This window comes from Colossoma macropomum, unplaced genomic scaffold (assembly GCF_904425465.1).
Source record: "Colossoma macropomum unplaced genomic scaffold, Colossoma_macropomum, whole genome shotgun sequence".
Lineage (NCBI taxonomy): Eukaryota > Metazoa > Chordata > Actinopteri > Characiformes > Serrasalmidae > Colossoma > Colossoma macropomum.
In genome coordinates, this window is record NW_023494805.1 from 8,331,393 (window position 1) to 8,350,897 (window position 19,505).

Below are 19,505 nucleotides of genomic sequence, written 5' to 3' on the forward strand. Positions count from 1 at the left end.
TCTGCTCTCAGATAAGACACAGATAAACCGTAATTGGTTCCATTATGTTCGCTACTTATGAACGCGTTTTTCTTTCTCTTCTTCTTCTTTTTCTTTTCTTTAAATGCTGATTTACATGAAGTTCATTCCTCTGAATATGAATTTTATATGAGCATATACATAGGGCTTACATTTCCTACGTTCCCTTTAATAATAATAATAATAATAATAATAATAATAATAATAATAATAATGTGTCTAAATATATTGTGTCCTAAAAAAATAAATACAACACAGACGCGTTGAATGTTAACTGAAACGTTTACTGCGTTCGGCCTAAATCAAAAAATGACAAAACACTGCGCAAAAAGCAAATAATCAAATAAAAACATTTGAATCTTTTTTTTAATACGTTTACGGTGGCGTTTCTCAGGATTAAACAGTGCGTCGTGTTTCTTGTTACAGGCCTTTAATTATAGACGCATTTTTAAAATTTCCCACCAAAAATCACTTTCGCAATTTAACCTGCGAATTTCATTTTGCGAGTTTTATTTTACACAGAACTGCGCGTGCAGCAAATCAGACTAAACAGTAATAATATCCACTGATAGCCTAGAAATATCCCGAAATACCCGAATTTCGTGCGCGTGCATCAGTTCAGCTCTGTCTGAAATCTTATTTTGTTGTACTGCTGTTATTGAGCAAATAATAAATGCAGTGATATGAGGTTGGGGGTCGGCGGAGTGGGGGTCCACCGCTCTTCTCACCCCGCTGTCCGGGGTGCGACACATGTTTGGCGTTTGGCTTTTCCCCGTTTGCCCTTCCAGGGGGGTCGTGAGCGTGTGGAGAGGTGTGTGGGGGGGTGCTTTTTAATCTCACTCACACTCGGAAAGCAGCAAACTTTCGCGCCTCTTTCTCCTCCGTCCCTCCGACTGCCCGCTTTAATTCGTGATGAGCTCTGAGCTCTTTCTCACAGCTTTGATGCTTTTTCGACTCACTCACAGCTCCAGCGCTAATAAAGAAGGAACCAAACGCGGGATACTATTACCTATTACAGCCCCCAACACCGCCCCAACGCCCTTCAGTTTACTGCTTATTTAGAAACAGATGTTCTGCTTAATGAGCTGATTCACCAGCGACTGAAACCAGTGCAGCTCATCACAGCGCGGCTGCAAAGAGACACACTGAGGCTTCGCTAATAGTGAGCGCGAGCTCCTCTACTGGTCCACCAATTCACACCAAACAATGCAACATAGATAGATAGATAGATAGATAGATAGATAGATAGATTATAAATCAGCCGAACTGAATATGAAGGCATGAATCGTCATTTTTAAACTGGGATAAACTGCTTAAACTATTTTGTAACAGAACTGAATATGAAAATTATTCATATTGTCATTTTAAAAAAGTCAACTGTTGAGTATTAAACGGTTTGGCTGTATAGTTCCTAATAGGTGTGTGTATAGGCATGTGTGCGCGCGTGTTGGGACGTCCCAACACCTCTGCACCCCCCCGCCCCCCCACCTCCCACTCCTTCAACCGTGTGTGTGGCCAGAAGCGTCTCTCGGCCTCCCATTGGTCGGTTCGGGTGGAGTTTAGCTGGAGCGTGGGGAGGAGCCTCGGCGGCAGCCAAAAAAACAAAAAGTAAAAAGGAGGGGGGAGGAAAAAGAAAAAGAAATGAAGCGCGCACAAAGTCCTGGCGACGCGACGGCTGTGTGGACTTCAGACGTTCAGCCTTTCCCGGCGGAGAGACGCGGCGAGCGCGCTGTGGACCGCGCCGTGGAGTTTCCCTTTACTCTTGCTGCTTCTGTTGGACAAAACTGAAAGCGGGGAAAACAAGCAAAAGAAAAGAGAGAAGGGAAAGAAAAGTGGATACTCGAACTGCCGCGGCTTGGCTTTATTATCACTATTGTTGATTTTGCTTTTGTTATTGTTGTTGTTGTTATTGCTGTTGTCGCTGAGAGAGAGAGAGAGCCATGCAGGCGCGCTACTCTGTCTCCAGCCCGAACTCCCTGGGCGTCGTGCCGTACATCGGCGGCGACCAGACGTACTACCGCGCGGCCGGCGGCGGGGCCTACGCGGGCATGGCGGGTCCCATGAGCGTGTACTCGCACGAACAGTACCCGGCGAGCGTGGCGCGCGCCTACGGGCCTTACGGCGCGGCGGGACCGATGGGCCCGCCTACGATGGGGCCGCCGCCGCCGCAGCCCAAGGACATGGTGAAGCCTCCGTACAGCTACATCGCGTTGATCACCATGGCCATCCAGAACTCTCCGGACAAGAAGATCACGCTGAACGGGATCTACCAGTTCATCATGGAGCGCTTCCCGTTCTACCGAGACAACAAGCAAGGGTGGCAGAACAGCATCCGCCACAACCTGAGCCTGAACGAGTGCTTCGTGAAGGTGCCCCGCGATGACAAGAAGCCGGGCAAGGGCAGCTACTGGACGCTGGACCCGGACTCCTACAACATGTTCGAGAACGGCAGCTTCTTGAGGCGCAGGCGGCGCTTCAAGAAAAAGGACGCGCTCAAGGAGAAGGAGGAGAAGCAGGTAAAGGACACGTCCACGCGGCAGCAAACGGGGCAGCAGCAGCAACAGGCGCGCGAGGGCCAGCAAGAGCAGCAGCAGCAGCAGCAGCCAGTGCGCATTCAGGACATTAAGACCGAGAACGGCGCGTGCACGCCGCCCCAAGCTGTCTCGCCCGCGCTGGGCGCCGTGCCCAAGATCGAGAGCCCGGACAGCAGCAGTAGCAGCCACAGCGGAGGCGGCAGCATGTCGAGCGCGAGCCCGTCCGCGCGTTCCGTGGGCCTGGACGAGCAGCAGCATCACCTTCATCACCATCACCAACAACAACAACAACAGCAGCAGCAGCAGCAGCAGCAGCAGCAGCACCATCAACTTCACCACCACAACCATCACCACCACCACCAAGCTCAAGGCTTCAGCGTGGACAACATCATGACGTCGCTGCGCGGATCACCGCCGGGCCCCGCGGCCGAGCTCGCGCCGTCCTCCTCTTCCTCGTCCTCATCCTCCTCTTCCTCTTCCTCCTCCTCCTCGTCGTCGTCCCGGTCCTTGTCGCTCAACTACTCCCCCGTGCAGGCGTCCGCCTACGGCTCGCCGTGCCACCAGAGCTCGGCGTGCGGCAGCGCAGTCACGGCCACCTCCAACGCCACGTACCACTGCAACATGCAGGCCATGAGCCTGTACGCGGGCGAGCGCGCGAGCGTCAGCGTGGACGACGCGCTCCCCGACTACATCACCACCACCAGCACGGCGTCGCTGGGGCAGGACGGCGGACACCCGCACCACTCCCACGCCCACCACGCGCACCAGGGCCGCCTGGCCTCGTGGTACCTCAATCAGGCCAGCGAGCTGGGCCACCTGGGCGCCACCTACCCGAGCGCGCAGCAGCAGAACTTCCACGCGGTGCGGGAGATGTTCGAGTCACAGCGGATCGGCCTCAATAACTCGCCCGTGAACGGAACTAGCAGCAGCGGCGGCGGCGGCGGCAGCAGCTGTCAGATGGCTTTCCCATCCAGCCAGTCCTTATACCGAGCCTCGGGGGCTTTCGTATATGACTGCAGCAAATTCTGACCAAAGAAAAAAAAAAATCACCAAAAATTTTGTTCTTTTTTATTGCTGTAATTTTTATTCCCCCCAATTTTCTTCGATAAACTCATCTTTTTTTTTCCACTTCCCACTTACACCCAACCTCTCCAGAGATGAACTTGACCGAAACAGAACACAAATGAGTCCAAAAAAGAAAAAAAAAAACAGTTTTGATGATCTTGGTTTGTTAAGGACAGTGTTACTGCAAAATAACACGTAAGTCTCTTTTGTGTTTTTTCGCTTTTTTAGTGAGCTATATGTTTTGTGGTTATTATTGTTTAAAAAATACAAAGTTAAGTGAGACTTCCATGGACTTGTTATTACGTGTAAATTGCATATAGTAATTTATTTCTAAGAAAAAAAAAAAGGAAAAGAAAAAAAATGTAGCCGGATATTATGGACCAAAACACCAACAAGCGTGTTTCTAAAACCTGAATTTGCCTTAAGTGTCCAGAAATGTTCCATTGTAAGGAGGAACAGATCGTGTATATCGTCATTATTCTTTCAAATTATCTCATTTTGTTGAAAAAAAAGTAAAAGTATTTTGAAGGAACTGCATTGTTTGTTTAAATAAATTACCATTTTATTGGAGTTAAACGTAGGCTACGCCTGATTTCTTAAAGCATCGTTCACACTACAATGCCTCGAAATAGTGGCTAATTTATGCACGTTATTTCTGTGTTTCACTGTAAAGGCTAGCGGAGGGCCAGAGGTTCAAAAAATTGCCACCATAAACGTGACTGAAGTTTGAGCAGATCTGTAAATGGCCGCCGATAAAGTCAAAGTTACTATGCATGCTTTTAATTTGAAGACCTAAATTTGGGTCCATCAGATTTTAGCTTTGAAAAAGAATGTGCATGCAAAGATAAACTTGGGCTATTTTTTTTAGTATTGTTTTCCCCAAACTATTGAATAGAATAGACAATTTGAAATTTAGTGGAAAGTAATGTTTATTTTGGTTTTGCATCTGCTAAAAAAACTTTCTGCATGTCCTGCACGTTTGAAATTGCACTTATTTATGCTTTAATTTCTTTAGAAAGTTCTTTGTTTGCTCCAAAAATTATTACCATTTCACAAATGCGAAATAGCCGTAGGCCAAACTCATCGTTTTTACTTTAAAGGAATATGAAAGAAAATGCTCAGATAATACAGTATAATGAAAAGAGGATGCCGCTTTTATTTATCTTTGCATCAATAATAGCGGTGCATGATAGGCAAAAGAAAAAAAAGCTCTTGGTTGCTTTAGAAGTAAACAAGCTGTTAACACGTTCTCCGCGGAGGATCAGATGATAATAGTTTAATTGCCTCGAGGTGTCGTTGGGGTTTTTGTTTACATTTTTTTTTTTCTTCCGAATAATCCTCAACTCGTAGCTCGTGGGCATCTCATCTTGTCAGTACCGAGCGGTGTGTCGTCATCAGGCCTTCCTCGCCTGGTGCATTTGAGTTCCACGCTGCTCTGAATGACCCAGGCAGGTTGCATCATTTGGTTAATATCACTAGGCCACTAGACGTACTGATAGTGGTGCTGATTCACGTCAGCAGCGAGGCTGTGCATGAGGGTGTATCAGAGGAGCAATGGCACCTGGGCGCCCTAAAGCAGACCCGGTTTGTGGATTATTTGTGGAAATTACTTGTGTTTTGCACATGGACGTGGTGTGCTGGGTTGTATTTCACAGGCTGCTGGCACTGGAGGCTGGTTGGGGTTTGGCTGGTTGATGGTTGATCTGCTCTGGCTCTGGCACATGGCTCGTCTCAGCGCGCAAGCTGTTGTCACATTTGTAAATTACGAATGCGTTTTTCTCACAGAATTTAGATGAAACTTGCGGATTTAAAACGCAGTGGCTGCCTTTTTTCTGCTTTTCAAAACAGGCGCATTAAACATGACAACGGTCGCCTCAGTAGCTCAGAATGTTGGTACTAAATTTAAAAAGATTGATTCAGGTACACCAGACATAAATATTACAGTAGCATTATAAATAATATTTTGCCCAATAATAATATTTTTATTCTGAACAGCAACAGTTTCAATAACAACAAACATAATAACATTATTATTATTATTATTATATTATTATTATTATTATTATTATAATGTGCTGTATGTTGTATCTAGTTTGTACGTCCCCATTAAGACTTCTTTAGACCTCTTTTTCAAAGGTCTTTTTTAGTGATTACACCGGCTAATTTAGCGCCCAATTGACTTGGAAGGGGGTTAACAAGGCCTCTCAGATTCGCTCATTACCTCCATCTTAAGTGTTTCACTTCGTGTTTGCTCAGACTCTCTCTAATCTCACGAGTTTTGTTTTTCAGATGCTGAGGCCCAAAGGCCTGGTGCTCTCTCATAGAGAATCGCGAGATTTTGTTTGGTATCGCTTTAATCCACGTTCTTTCGGCCTCACCCCATCACTGAAGACCTATGTACTCTTTGCTTATTTCAAATGTTCAGATTTGTAAGTCTACACAACAAAAACGACAGTAAATAGTAGTAGTAGTATTGTTAATAATAATAATTATGATAATCATAATAATAATCAGGAGAAACAAAAGATGTAAGCAGAATGTCCTCATTATTTTGTAGGCTAAGATCCTGGTCAGTGTGTCGCAGGCCACTCTCTCCACTTGGACAGTTGCAATCATCGCTCATAAAAGTCATTAGAGCCTTTTTCCCCGAGTAATAAACAAAACGTCGCGTTAGGCCCGAGATGGATGGCGCCCCCGCAGGACGGGCCCGGGGCAGGAAGGAATAAAATTCAATCAGTGCGCTGGAATCGTTTTTCATGGGACGGAAAAGGAGGTGAGGGGGGTTGTTTGGGGTGTACAGGGCACCTTTAACTAAAAGAAAAGCAAAAGCCCATGCGCTGCTCCAAACACACACTCTATCTCCTAAATCTCAATTATTTCGAGCTCGTGAAGCCCTGAACGGAGCTAGAAGCCACGCGAGAGCGAAGTCTATTCACTTTCTTTAATTCCTTGAAGGCCTAATTTGGACTAGAAGTCCGAGGTCTTGAGACCTGGGCCTGAACCGTAGATTCAGTCTCTTTTGATGGAGGTTTTAAAAGATGTGTTGACTCTCTTTTCTTGGAGCTCGGCCTAATGATCCACTGGGCCTGTAGTTAACATGCTACACACTGCAATGCAGCGAGAAAATAACTGGCTCCTAATGTCGTTTAATGTTTTTTGTACATTTCACTCACTATAGTCGCGAACCCAGTTATATGGAGTAAAAGGGTTCAAAGTCAGGGTCTCATAGTGTTACCACTCGGCTACTGTAGGTATTTGGAGCTGCCCAGCTGGCCACTCGTCCTAAAAGTTGACGACTTAATTAGAAGGACTTTGCAAAAGTGCACGTTTTAGACCCAACAGCAAAATGAAGCTTTGGATTATTATTTTTCCAAGAATCTCTCCCAACAGAGAATTATATTATATTATATTATATTATATTATATTATATTATATTATATTATATTTCCCAGGCGTTTGGTATGTTCACTTGTTGATCTGATCTGGCTTCTATAATCCTCAGTCTAAGTCTAATCTCCAGAGTGCTTTCCACGCCCTGCTCTTCTTCACTGGCTCTATTGATGTTCCGTGTTTGTGAGTCATAAATAGCAAAACATCGCATGCAGCATCACAACGCATTTTTCTTTAATACTGAAATGCTTTGTTCGACTGGGGCTTGTAAACCGTTCCGCTACATTCCTAAAAAAGAAAAAAAATAACGCACTTTCTCACACTCTACCACGTGGCTTCGGGTCACACAGCAAAAACAAAAGCCACCGTGTGCAGCATTCCTTCAATATTTGGCTGGACGAAAACAGCAACGTTTCAATTTCCGTTTAAAGACTGGGGTAAAAGGGAGACGGCTGCGTTCACGCTCGCTTCAACCGCATTTTTTGGCCATATAGAATTTGTTTGCACATGTTCTTGCCCCCCCAACCCAACCCACCCCACCCCACCCCACCCACCACCACCACAACCCAACAATGTGAACTTCAACTGCATGTATTGTCTGCATGATCACTCGCTCTCTGAACATATCTCTGCTCCTCTTGTTTGCCAAAACAGGAAAGCCTTCTCAAACTATCGCTCAGTGAGACGCGGACGATAAAATCACATTGTGTTCAGCAGAGAAAAAGATTGTGAGGACTTGATTCTACACGAAAAGGAGGATGGGTAATCACAAATTTGGACCTAATTCTCCATCGTGCAATAATCGCTGTTTTAAGTCGCGAGAAAAGTTTTAGAATAACTTAAAAAGCGCCAAAGATCAGAATAGTAGAGCGAATGTTCTGGTTCATCATTTGCTTTCAGGATAGAAACTGAATAATGAAGCGTCGAAGGAAAGTGAGGCCTGCGACGGACTGGGATGTTCAGCTTCTTATCAGAATGTGTCATCATTTCTGGGGCCTATTATTATTATTATTATTATTATTATGAAACGCTGTGGTGTTGAGATTGAGCGTTCGAGTGGATCGTGGCGGCGGCGTTTATGATGTCATACTCGTTATTCTGGTGCTTTTGTTTGGTTTGTTAGTTGATTTTTTTCAGTTTAATTCAACACAAGAAAATACATTCGGTTCATTTAAAAATAATAACAATCCACCCAGCGAGCGGATCCGTTATGCGTTATGAAAATCAGAGGCCTCTCCAGTATTGAAGCAGCTGCAGTGGTGTTATGCATAGGGCGGTATCATGTGCAGATATTAGGCTTGGAGTTCCATCATTTAGCTTAAATATTATTATTATTTACAGTGCCGGCCATTAAATTGACCCAAGACATCTGGCCAGGTAAACCGTCGTGCTTTTGCTTGGCTTACTTTAGTGGTGATGTAGTTCAACTATAACAGAAGACCACCCAAAAGACTCTCCAGTGGGTTATGATTTATATCTCATCGTCTGGGTAATTAAAAAAATAGAAGCGGGTTTTCTTGCTCACGTTTAAATAGGAAAAATGGGCGGCCAATAATCCAGCAGGTTGCTTTGAAAGCTCGTGCTTCTGTTTGAAACAGGCAGAATAAATTGAAGGTGCAAAATTAAAATCAAGATTTTTAACGTTTTAACAATTTGAATATAATTCTCATTCTCGGTATCAGCATTAATATTATTTTTCTTGCTGCTGACGCCCTTGCTTTGACGACAAATAACAATAACAATAATAATAATAATAATAATAATAATAATTTCAATTGTGAGAATATATTATATTATTGTTATATTTTCAAATTATTTTTATTACACTTAATTTTCATTTTTCGGCATTAATCTTAATTTTTATGTTTTCATGTTTCTATTTTCATCTTTAATCCCATTTTTACTGTACAGCGCGCGTGCATGTGGCACCCTGCTGAGCTCGAGCGCATCAGGTTTTTAAACCTTTTGGCGCTTATTTTGAAAAAAAGCAGACTGCATTGTAAAAAAAACATCATTGTGCATTGTTTGTCAGTTCAACCTCCAACGTTGCCTTCATGTGCTAACAAGCAATTTAACTAGTTTTATTCATTTAAAAAATAAATACAGATTGAAAGAAGCGCTCATTCAAAGTGTTCATTTAGACTGAATAAAACTAGTTCATTTACTTGTTACCGCATTTAGTAAGTTTGTACGTCGATTTGACGAGCCATTTTATACAGTGTAAAGCTAACCGTGCTAAAGTCCTCCAGAGCTGTGAGAGCGCGTCTCACTCCAAATGACGCAAACCTGTAGAGTGTAAAGCAGCCGCAGGGCGTGCGCGGGAAAGCCCAAATGAGACTGAGGGTGAGGAAGAGCGCAGCGCAGCGCCGCGCGGAGAGGGTTAAAGGAGAAGGACGAAGGGACAGAGGCGGAGGGAAGGAACTCGGTGCACCTGTATGTGGAAAAGTGCCCCGTTGCCCTCGGAGCTCCATCTGCTCTCTATTAGGACCCGGTGCTCCGAGTTAAAGCCCCACTCACCCCCCCCCCACCTCCCCAAGCCCCCCCCACCTCCCCAGCCTCTTCTCTCCAGCCTCAAAACCCTCTACTTTGCTAGTTAAGATGAATAAATGGCTTCCCCGCGGATGAAGCCTTGCAGTGAGGACAGAATCTGCTCTCATGGGGCTGAATTTAAGGGTGGCAGTATTTCTAAGGGGACGTAAACTTGTCCAACAACCGAGCATTTAATTTTATATCATTTTATTTTGGGCTTAATTTAATTGTAATGACAGATTTTAATGTCTGACGGTTCTTCTGTGACCTTTTTTAGACTTTAAGTTACTGTTTTGCAATATTGAGACCTCAAAGCTGCGAACGTTACGATGATAACACGCAAATTCAAATTCAGTTTACCGCTTAGATTCAGTGCACTTTTTAAATGAATCGCACAATTTAAGAAACAAATCCAAGGTTGTTGCGAGTGAACACAGCTGCAGCTCTGCAACCCAAAACCTGCACGCACGCGCGTCGCCACAGCCGGCTCGTGCACGCTCCGTGCCTCGAAGAAAGGCGCTACAGTGTACCTGCGCGCGTGACCTTTGGATAACCCACTCACCCAACACACCGCGCGCCTTAATAAAGAAGCCCCGTTACTCCACCTCTCTAATTATAGCGCGCGCGCTTTTTCCCCCGACCTCAATGTCTCCGTTCTGCTCGCGCTCTGCCACAGAAGATTTTATTGTCTCCAGTTTACATTTACGATCCAAGATCCACGTTTTTTTTTCTCCCACTCAGACGCTCAGACGGCCTGGCTGCCCTTCAATGCTTTAATTACCCCAAAAAACCCGTGGGGCAAAAACGGGATCATTAAAAAAATAATAATAAAATAAAAAAGCCTGAGCGACTGAAGCGCGCGCTTGTTTTTCACTTTTAACTCTGAGTTCTGCTCATTGGTTCGCTGGTTGAGATGATCATTCAGGTAAAACCTTTAGAAGATGCAAATGTTATACTGGCACCATGTTGTCGTATGTGGATGTGCTGGGAAGAGAGAACTAGTACAGGCAAATATCTTCACCTCCAGTCTAATAAACAAACAGACTGAATGGAAATGACGTTTTTCTTTAAAGAAATTGAAAAAAAAAAGTAAAATTCAAAAATCGCTGAATTATGTACATTAAATTGACGTCTTACCTACCAAATGAAATGATTATCAATAAGCCAGCGTCGCATTCTTTGATTAATAAAAAAAATAAGCCAAATTGACCAGCAATGAACAAGCAAATGAAAAGTGAGAGCACTGGACTTTTAAAAATAGAGCACTGACAGAACAAACTTCAAATATTTTATATTTTGTGATGAAAGAAGAAGCGTCGTTGCTGCCGGTGGCTTAAGAGCGAGCGCGATTACATTAAAATACATTAAAATCATAAACAGACAATTATGAAACAACGAGGTTCTGTTTTATTTCGCAAATTTCCCTTATTTTAATTTGCAAAGAAGGAAAAAAATAATAAGCGACCATTTTGTGGCACCATTCATGATGTGATACAATATTTTTTTGTGTGTTTTCATTATATTTTTACAACTTACTTAAATATTGTAGTCTGCCTGTACATACAATGCAACAACCTGACTGGAATTCTATTCACATTTTTTTGCTATACATGCTAAATATGATCCGTTACGTGTGCAAACGTAATGAACACCTGCATTCACATACAGCGATCTGGGAAGCCAATGATATTCATAACCCTGCAACACTGCAATATCAGAGCACGCAATGAAAAAAAGTAGTTTGCAGTGTCATTTTCATGGAGTTCATATAAAATGCATCAGTTAACAAAAAGCCAGAACTCTAACAAAAACATATTTAAAGATTATAATGACCACTACTGAAGAATCTAAGGGGAACAGACCACCACAATGGTGTGAAAAGTCGAAATATTTTCCTTCAAAAAAAAAATCAATAAAATCATAACATCATAACAAGTGAGCGACCATGACAATATCGAGGGTCCCTTCCAGTAATAACATCCACCATCAACCCCCTCAAGAACAATATAGCAGCCAGCAAAAGCTCTTTGTGAACAATCTGAGAGCTCCTCTTCTTCACCCAACCTGCTGGACAATCACATTCTCACTGTGACACTGTCTGACTGTTCACTTCACAATGACCATTCAGTCCCTCTGCCCCTTTTATATCGTCCCTACTGGAACCTACACTGGACCTTTCTCTGAGCACCTCGCTTCTCTTCGTTCTTTCTATTATTAATGGAATGGTAGATGTTTATCTCTTTACTGCTGTTCAAACAGTACCGGCTACTTTGGTGCATCGATGGCTCTACATTATAGCCGTATCCTTTCACTGTGCTCTGAGGGTCGTGTTTGATCATCGTACAATGCAGAACACTGCCTCAGAGATAAAGAAATGCACTTAGATGTTTAGCTAATGCATTTGACCAAAAAGTTGCATGTGGATCTTTATATACTCTTTCAAAATTAGTCTGCAGCATGTGAAGACATGCATTTCGCCTCCTTACTAATAATTCTGAAGAAGTACAGTCTTTGAGCATGTGTATACTCATGTGTGAGCAAATGCCTACATATATGCGGATGTTTTATTAAATGGTGGAGTAATTATTTGCTAGCAATTAAAAAATGGTCTCTTTGCTTCCCTCTTGCATTCTCTTTCACTAAGTTATAGAATAAATTGGCTCTAATCAACTGCTTAGAACTTGTAAATTAGGCCTCAAAGGTGATCAAGATGTAAATAGGGTCCTTCAGAGTGGTTTGGTGTGAAATGGTTCATTGTAGAGAAACTTACCAACACAGATTTCTTTACAGTGGTGATAGGAACCAGGGGTCACCATGACTACAGCACAAATATAGCCATTTAATTTGCTAAAATGACCAGTGAACCCACCCATCTTCTGAGTTTTTATGTATAATATTGATATGGAGTCTGTAAAAAGAAGTTTTCTTGCAGGACATTTTTGCCTTACAGTGTGCTGCATGTACCTGTCATGTTGAATGCATTTATAATAAAAAAAACGGTCAAAACTTTATTGCAAAAATATCATCATGTCTCAGACATCATGTTGCATATTCATAACCATTTCATGCAATAACTTTCTGCGAGGTGATTTTTAGAAGCATTCATCTACTCAGACGTCTGGTTCCCATCACCACCACTGCGAACAATTCGGACTCTGTACATTTCTCTAAAACATCAGACCACTCAAAATCTTACATATACTATGGAGTATGAATAATAAGCTTTGTACATTTTCAAGAGGGAAAAAATCTCGAGGATCCACATTTTGCAACAGCCTCAAATGTATATTTGCCCAAGCTATTCATTTGAAAGGAATTTGCTGATTTCTAGAGCTTTGATCACTCGAGCAGGCCCATGGTTGGGGTCAGTGAGTATAAGAAAACAAAATGCGTGATAGTTGAAATAAATACGAGACTGTGTGTTCATATAACGTCTAGTAGTGTACTATTGTGCTATTCAGAGTATACATTGTTTTGAATGCTGAGAGTAGATTAGAATTATAGGTGTCTACAGTCCTGTTTGTTGCCAGCGTCTTGCTTGTTGACAGACTCGTCTCAAACAAATGCGCGTCATTTGGCCCGAATTCATCTGCGTCAAAAATCTTGCATGTTTGTTTTTATTGCAAAGAACAATGAAAACTCCTCTTGGCACAGGCAGTTTGTTTCATACTTGCATGAAAAATGCTGGGAAATATTATTGATTGAGAAGTTTGATAAACATCAAATAAACATCCCAAACTCATCTGCAAACATCCAAAGGCGCTCAGGACATTGTCAGTGTTGGATGCCCCCCACCATATTATACTTAGGAAAATGAGTAAAAGAAAAAAGATATGACAATTTTAATGGAACAGTTGCTTCTGGAAAGAAAAAAAAGTTTCTCAAATCAAGTATATGAATATGGTAAATGCAATTATATCACATCTCTCTCTCTCTCTCTCTCTCTCTCTCTCTCAATGAGTTCAATTCATTTCAATAAAGCTATATTAACATGATCATATTAAGTTATAGTCTTGCTAAAGCACTGTTTATACAGCAATAACTATCATAGCGTCAAAACTGCACACATCCTACATATAACAGTTGGGTTATATTATGTGTTTGTATCATGACATGGTGCAAGCATGTTAGCTTGTGGCTAGTGTGTTAGGTTAGGACTAACATATTACCTTGTGCATACAGCATTAGCTTGTAACACTACAAAGCACAGCTTTTGTTTCAAATACTATACTATTATAATGCAGAGTGCTCTAATAAACTGTAAATGGAAACATTATTACATTAACATGAGATACATTTTCAGCAATTCTTTGTTTTTATGATGTATCCAATTATTTTTGTTACACCTCTAATTAACAGTATTATTATATATTATTATATATTATATATATTATTATATACTATGTACAGTACTGTGCAAAAGTCCTAGGCAGCCAGCGATCTCAGCAGTAAGTGTATTTTTGCCAGTAAAACACCAACATTAGAATAAATGTTAATAAACATGAATACAGTAAAAGTGACAAGATTTTTACATCATACTTTATTATGGATATGGTGGTTAGAAAAATACTGAACAATGGTTCCTGACTTCTCACTGCACTCCAGCCATCACATAGATTTGTTCAATTCCATCACCTGATTTAATGTAATGAAGGATTCTTATATATAATTAGGTACTGGATGGTAACTGTACATACTGGACTTTCTCAAGGAGAGCTTTGGAAATGGTTAAGATAACACACTCACACATCAAATCACAATGTACTGATTATTTTTATTTAACACATTTTTTGTTAAAAACAAGTCTTAGTGATCAAAACAATGGCTTTCCCTATAATTTTCACAGAAGCCTAAAATTTATTTAATTTCCAGTCCAAACAGCCATTAAATGGAAATTATTTATTTTTCTGCTTCAGGACAAAAATAAGAAAACATATAGAAACCAGAAAATTACACAGAAGCCTGCGAAACTAAATATAATACATTTTTTAATGTATCCCTATGTCCATTATTACAGCTTCCATTATTTTCAGGAGACTAACTTTCAGTTTTTCAAAGACATCTGCAGGGATGTTTTTCCACACCTTCAAAGTTCAGCCTTAGAAGTTGGTTTTGCTTTTTCTGATTTTTACAATCCAATTAATCCCAAACACATTCAGTGATGTTGAGGTCAGGACTCTGGGGTGGTCAGTCCATTGTTCAGCTTCTTGTTTAATGTTTCTCATTTTCTCAGTGATGCTTCTTTTCAGCTACACATCCTTTCAGACCCATAGCGCTGAGTTGTCTTCTCACAGTGGAAGGATGGACAGAAACACCAGTGGATTTTTTTTAGATCTGAAGTAAAAGCAAATTTTCTCTTGAAAGTGAAAATGCTGTTTATCTAATGGGGACAGTTTAGGTGTCTAACAGGTCTTGCAGGTGGTTGTTAGGAGTCCCATTTTCTCTGTATTTTTTAATCATTTTTTGAACTTGAAGTTTTGGAAACTTCCTGTTTTTTCACTTATTTTTCCTTGACTTTTATTTGTTCTCTTCAGAAATATCTCCTGAAAATGAATTACTTCTACTTAATGGTCATTTTGACTGGAAAAATGTAAATGAAGGGTGGTCTGTGACCTCTGCACAGTACTGTATATAATCTCTCTCTCTCTCTCTCTCTCTCTCTCTCTCTCTCTCTCTCTCTCTCATGCAGTCACAGATTGGAAAGTTTTGTAAAGGCCCATTGAGGGGCAATGGAACTGACCTGGGGAAACTTAGCTATAAACAGGATAGTGATTTCAGATTATGTCATTTTATAGATGACCGCTACAGTGCAAACAGGAGCAGGGGCTTCCTCTCACTTTGTGTGTGCGCATGTGAGGGGGATCTTTGTTCAAGAGAGCACCCCTCTTTCTCTCTCTCTCTCTTTCTCGAGCACATGTCATGTTTTCACTTAGATTATGATCTGTCCCTCCAACCAGAATAGCAGGAAACCAGGATTTACCTCCACCAACAGGCTATCATAAACACGCGCTTGTTTAGCAGCCAGTGCAGAGGAGGTCAGTGTAAGTTAACTGCACTCACATCGACATCCACCAAATGCATAAAGAAGAGCGTATAAGGAGAACCACAACTATTCCAGCCCAAGTCCAGCTAGCAGTCCAACTCAATAAATGCACGTTTTAAATAATCCAAAGAGAAACCTTAACCAGACGGGACGTGGCAGGATCATCATATGGATCCGATTTGGAGCTGTACCGGTAACCTCAGACCCACCTAATATCCCACTTTATCAAGCTAATCTGCACGGCCAGCTGACCTTAGCAAGAACGCTAATATGAGAAATGGAGAAACAAGGAAACTGGGGATTGGGGAGGGGGGCCAAAATGAAACCCTTTGGCATAGCGCAGGCATATGTTACTTTTATTAATGTGTGTGGAATGTGTAGTGCATAAAACGAGGGTTAAGTTACGGGCGAGACGCAGATCCAACAATATAAAGCTTTATGTGAAATGGAGTGCTGTGCCAACGCCAGTGGTCAAAACCTGAGCTGGACATATGATAGTCCCTGACTGACCAGTGTGTTACTGAGAAGGTATGGCTACTTCCCCTGTTTTTTTTTTGTTTTTTTTCTCCCATTCATTTATTCATTCATTTTTTCTTTACCTCACATGGATAAAGACTCACTTGCTTGGAAGCATATACACACAGTCATATGCAGAAGTTTTCGCGCCCCGGACTCACATTGCATGTTTTGTTGATTTTGAGTGGAAATATGTGAAGTACACTTTAATGCACGATTACTGCTCATTTGCTGAATTCAAAATATTGGAAAAAAATGTGGATTGTGCAAAAATGTGGCACATTTATTTAATGTTTTCCCAATATGTTAAACTCAGAGAATAAATGGAAATTGTGCACCAAATTTGTGGAAAAACACCTTTTAAGTTTGTTCTCTGCAGAGGATGTGATAACTTATTTTTACTTTAAAAAATCAACAAAATATGTTGTTTGACAGGGAGTGTTTAAACATATGTATATGACTGTGTGTGCACACATACATCTTCTAACTGCTTTATGTGTGCTTATTTAGATGTCAACAGTGGTTTCATTAATTTGTATTTTCCTCAACAAATCATACTTGGAAATCTGTTGTCATTACTGTCATTTTGTTGTTCTGTTCAAATGTAATTGCACAATAACATATTAATTACATGGTTATTACATAGTCTGCATCAACAGGTTGAATTCTGTACTTCTGACATTTTTTTCAGATTGTCCACCTGAGAGCTGTCTGAACATAAGGCTCAATGGAAGAGATAAGACTACAAAAAGTATGACCTTAATGTGGTCAATGTCCAAAGTATGCTCACATTTTTTTTCTGATTCCTGGACTTTTTTTCCCAGTTAAAAGAAATCCCAGATTTCCAAGGTGGTCTCAGACTTTTTGACCCCTCCGTATACATAAACATAGTATTAATTGAAACTCGTACTTTCCAAAGAATGTCTCTGCTTGAGTGAGAAATTTGTACACAATTGATAACAGCGACTTCTAATGGTTAAAACACAAAATCATGTGAATTGTTTGAGAGAACATACTTGTGCATGTGCCTGAACGTCTGGATGGTGGATGTAGAGCTCAGAAAGACAAGAGTTTTCAAAATGACTGTTTTCATGGAAGACAGATTGTTCCAAAGGAATGAAGTGCATGTGAGTGATTGAGAGATGTAGATAGCTGAGGGCATGAAGGAGGAAGGAAAAGAAGACTGTTCAGGAATTTGACATTTTCATCTTTGTATCCACGTTATTTATGTTTCATTTATTCAAATGTTAAAATGTTTTATTGTATACACAATATGACCTTTTAACACCAATGAACACACGTACATGTACATGTTTACTGACTCACTGGTAAATCAGCGCATGCACCATAGACACGAAATATCTGCCATAGCCAGAGGTGACAGACATACAGATGAGTCATAGATCGTAGAGGTCGAAGAAGTTTGCAGCCAATGACATGAAGATAAATTAGCATCCTAATAGACAATCTATTATAAGCATTCTGACAAGCTGCCACAGTGACATATGACAAAGAGTCCTTCCCTCGAATCGACTTGTCTGAGCCAATGGATGGATGGACGTCTAGCAGATTGGCAGCTAGATAGGTCAATGGAATTACTGTGAATGGAGAAAAGTTTTTGTAAATTGCTAATTTGTACTGTTCTGGGGTGAAAGTGATATTTGCTGTGATAATGACAACATGCACCAAAACATTTGAACATTGTTTGGAATTTTTGAGCATGCCTTTAGTCGATTGCATAAAAAGAGCTATTTTTCCTCTTTCTTTCAAATGTTTTGTTTTGGGGGGGGGGGGCAAAGTGCAATGCTTGCGGTGGGATTAAGGGCCAAAACAACAATCAATATCATTATATATCATTTATAAATATGTTTGTCCTCTCATTAGATGAGAGGTTGGGGTTAGGGTATCTTCCTGGTGAGCCAAATTAAACATCCCCATGGGCAACACTTTGGGCAGCCCTGCTCTACAAGGTTAAGGTTAGAATTAGGACCATATTTAGGGTTAGGGTAAGGTTCAGATTTAGAGTCAGGGTTAAGTTTAGATTTTAAGTTGTGGTTAACATTAGAGTTATAGTAAAGCTCATGGCTGGGAAAAAGTTAAGCCTAATTTACTAGATGGTTAGTTCAATGTCAGTGTAAAACGGGATTTACAAAATATCCAGATTGGCATCAAAATAAGTGTTACCAAAAACTGTCATGTTGTCCTGAAGTTCCCTAAATGAAATTCACACTGCAATTATCTTTGTATTTGCTTCTTTAACCTGCATTCTTGCTTTGTTTTTGACTCCAACACCTGAGTTCAAGTGTACCTAGGACTTCTGCTAAAGGCACAATTATATTGCTGTTGGCGGTGACCATGCGCTATCAACCCCCCCAATCTCAGTGCTCTCTGTGACCAAAATTTAGAGGAATAAAACAACAGAACAGCCTTCCAGAGTTCTGGTGGGCTTTAAAAGTGAATAGAGCTGCACAATATATTGTTTTTTAGTCGTTATCTTGCAGCAGAGTCGTTCCATGAGATCGCTGCCAAATGGACATATTAATTTGATTTTTTTTTTCCATGGCAGGGAATCAGAGCTTTTTTGTCCCCCGTAGTTTCAGTTACATATCGCAAAAACAGATTTCCCCAACTCAGTAACTATTTTTATACTTTGGTGCTGGTTTTTAATGGCTGAAGTAGTTGATGTGACAAGATGGAAAACCAAAACTCAAGGACAGGAATGATTATATAGAGAGATATTTTTTCATGTCAATATAAATCTGACCTTTGATGTCTGTATGACTGACTTGATGACATGAAGGTTACAATAAGCAAATGAGCTCTCTAGCAAATTGCATTTTTTTTTCTGTATTCTGCCCAGCCTCAGATGTTCTAGCTTGGTTTCTGTAGATGTCTTGGTGAATAAAGGCATTCATATATTTCACCTAATGTAACTAAATGTGGTCAAAGTAATGCAGATCTTCCATGGCACTCCAGTGATTCACCATATAATCGCAATCTCAGTGGTATTTTGCCAATATCTTGCAGCTCTAGCATAAAAGGTGAAGGTATGTATGTGTATGGCCAGTTTTGTTCCTAGCATTGGAAAAGCTCAGGCAGACTGTCTCGCTTTTTCGATAAACAGCGCATTATATGAGATATAGCTTCCGCATTGGCACAGAGGAAAATATAGCTGTGTAATCATTCGGAGTGCAGAGCTCCTTACAGTTTCATTACCACAAGATCAAAGTCAGTGGCGAGCAACCTCCCCCCCCCACACTCACATGCTACCCCCACATGTCTGTTCTGAGACGGCGGCGAAGGGGAAAACCAGAGACTTCAAAGGCTAGACAGAGAAAGTCATTTCTCCTTATCTTAATTGATGCCCAATTTCAATAATGATCTTACACTTTGGGACCATGTCGGGAGAA

General features: G+C 41.2%; 1 protein-coding gene across 1 annotated transcript; it reads left to right on the forward strand.

Moving 5' to 3' along the window:
- The first annotated feature begins 1,651 nt into the window (after positions 1 to 1,651).
- foxc1a (forkhead box C1a) lies at positions 1,652 to 4,135 on the forward strand. The gene has a single exon (XM_036597701.1). The coding sequence runs from the start codon at positions 1,959 to 1,961 to the stop codon at positions 3,579 to 3,581; it is 1,623 nt and encodes a 540-aa protein (XP_036453594.1). The 5' UTR covers positions 1,652 to 1,958; the 3' UTR covers positions 3,582 to 4,135.
- Positions 4,136 to 19,505: the final 15,370 nt, after the last annotated feature.

Coding starts and splice junctions, on each gene's coding strand:
- foxc1a (XM_036597701.1), top strand. CDS start 1,959: ATGCAGGCGCGCTACTCTGTCTCCAGCCCGAACTCCCTGGGCGTCGTG.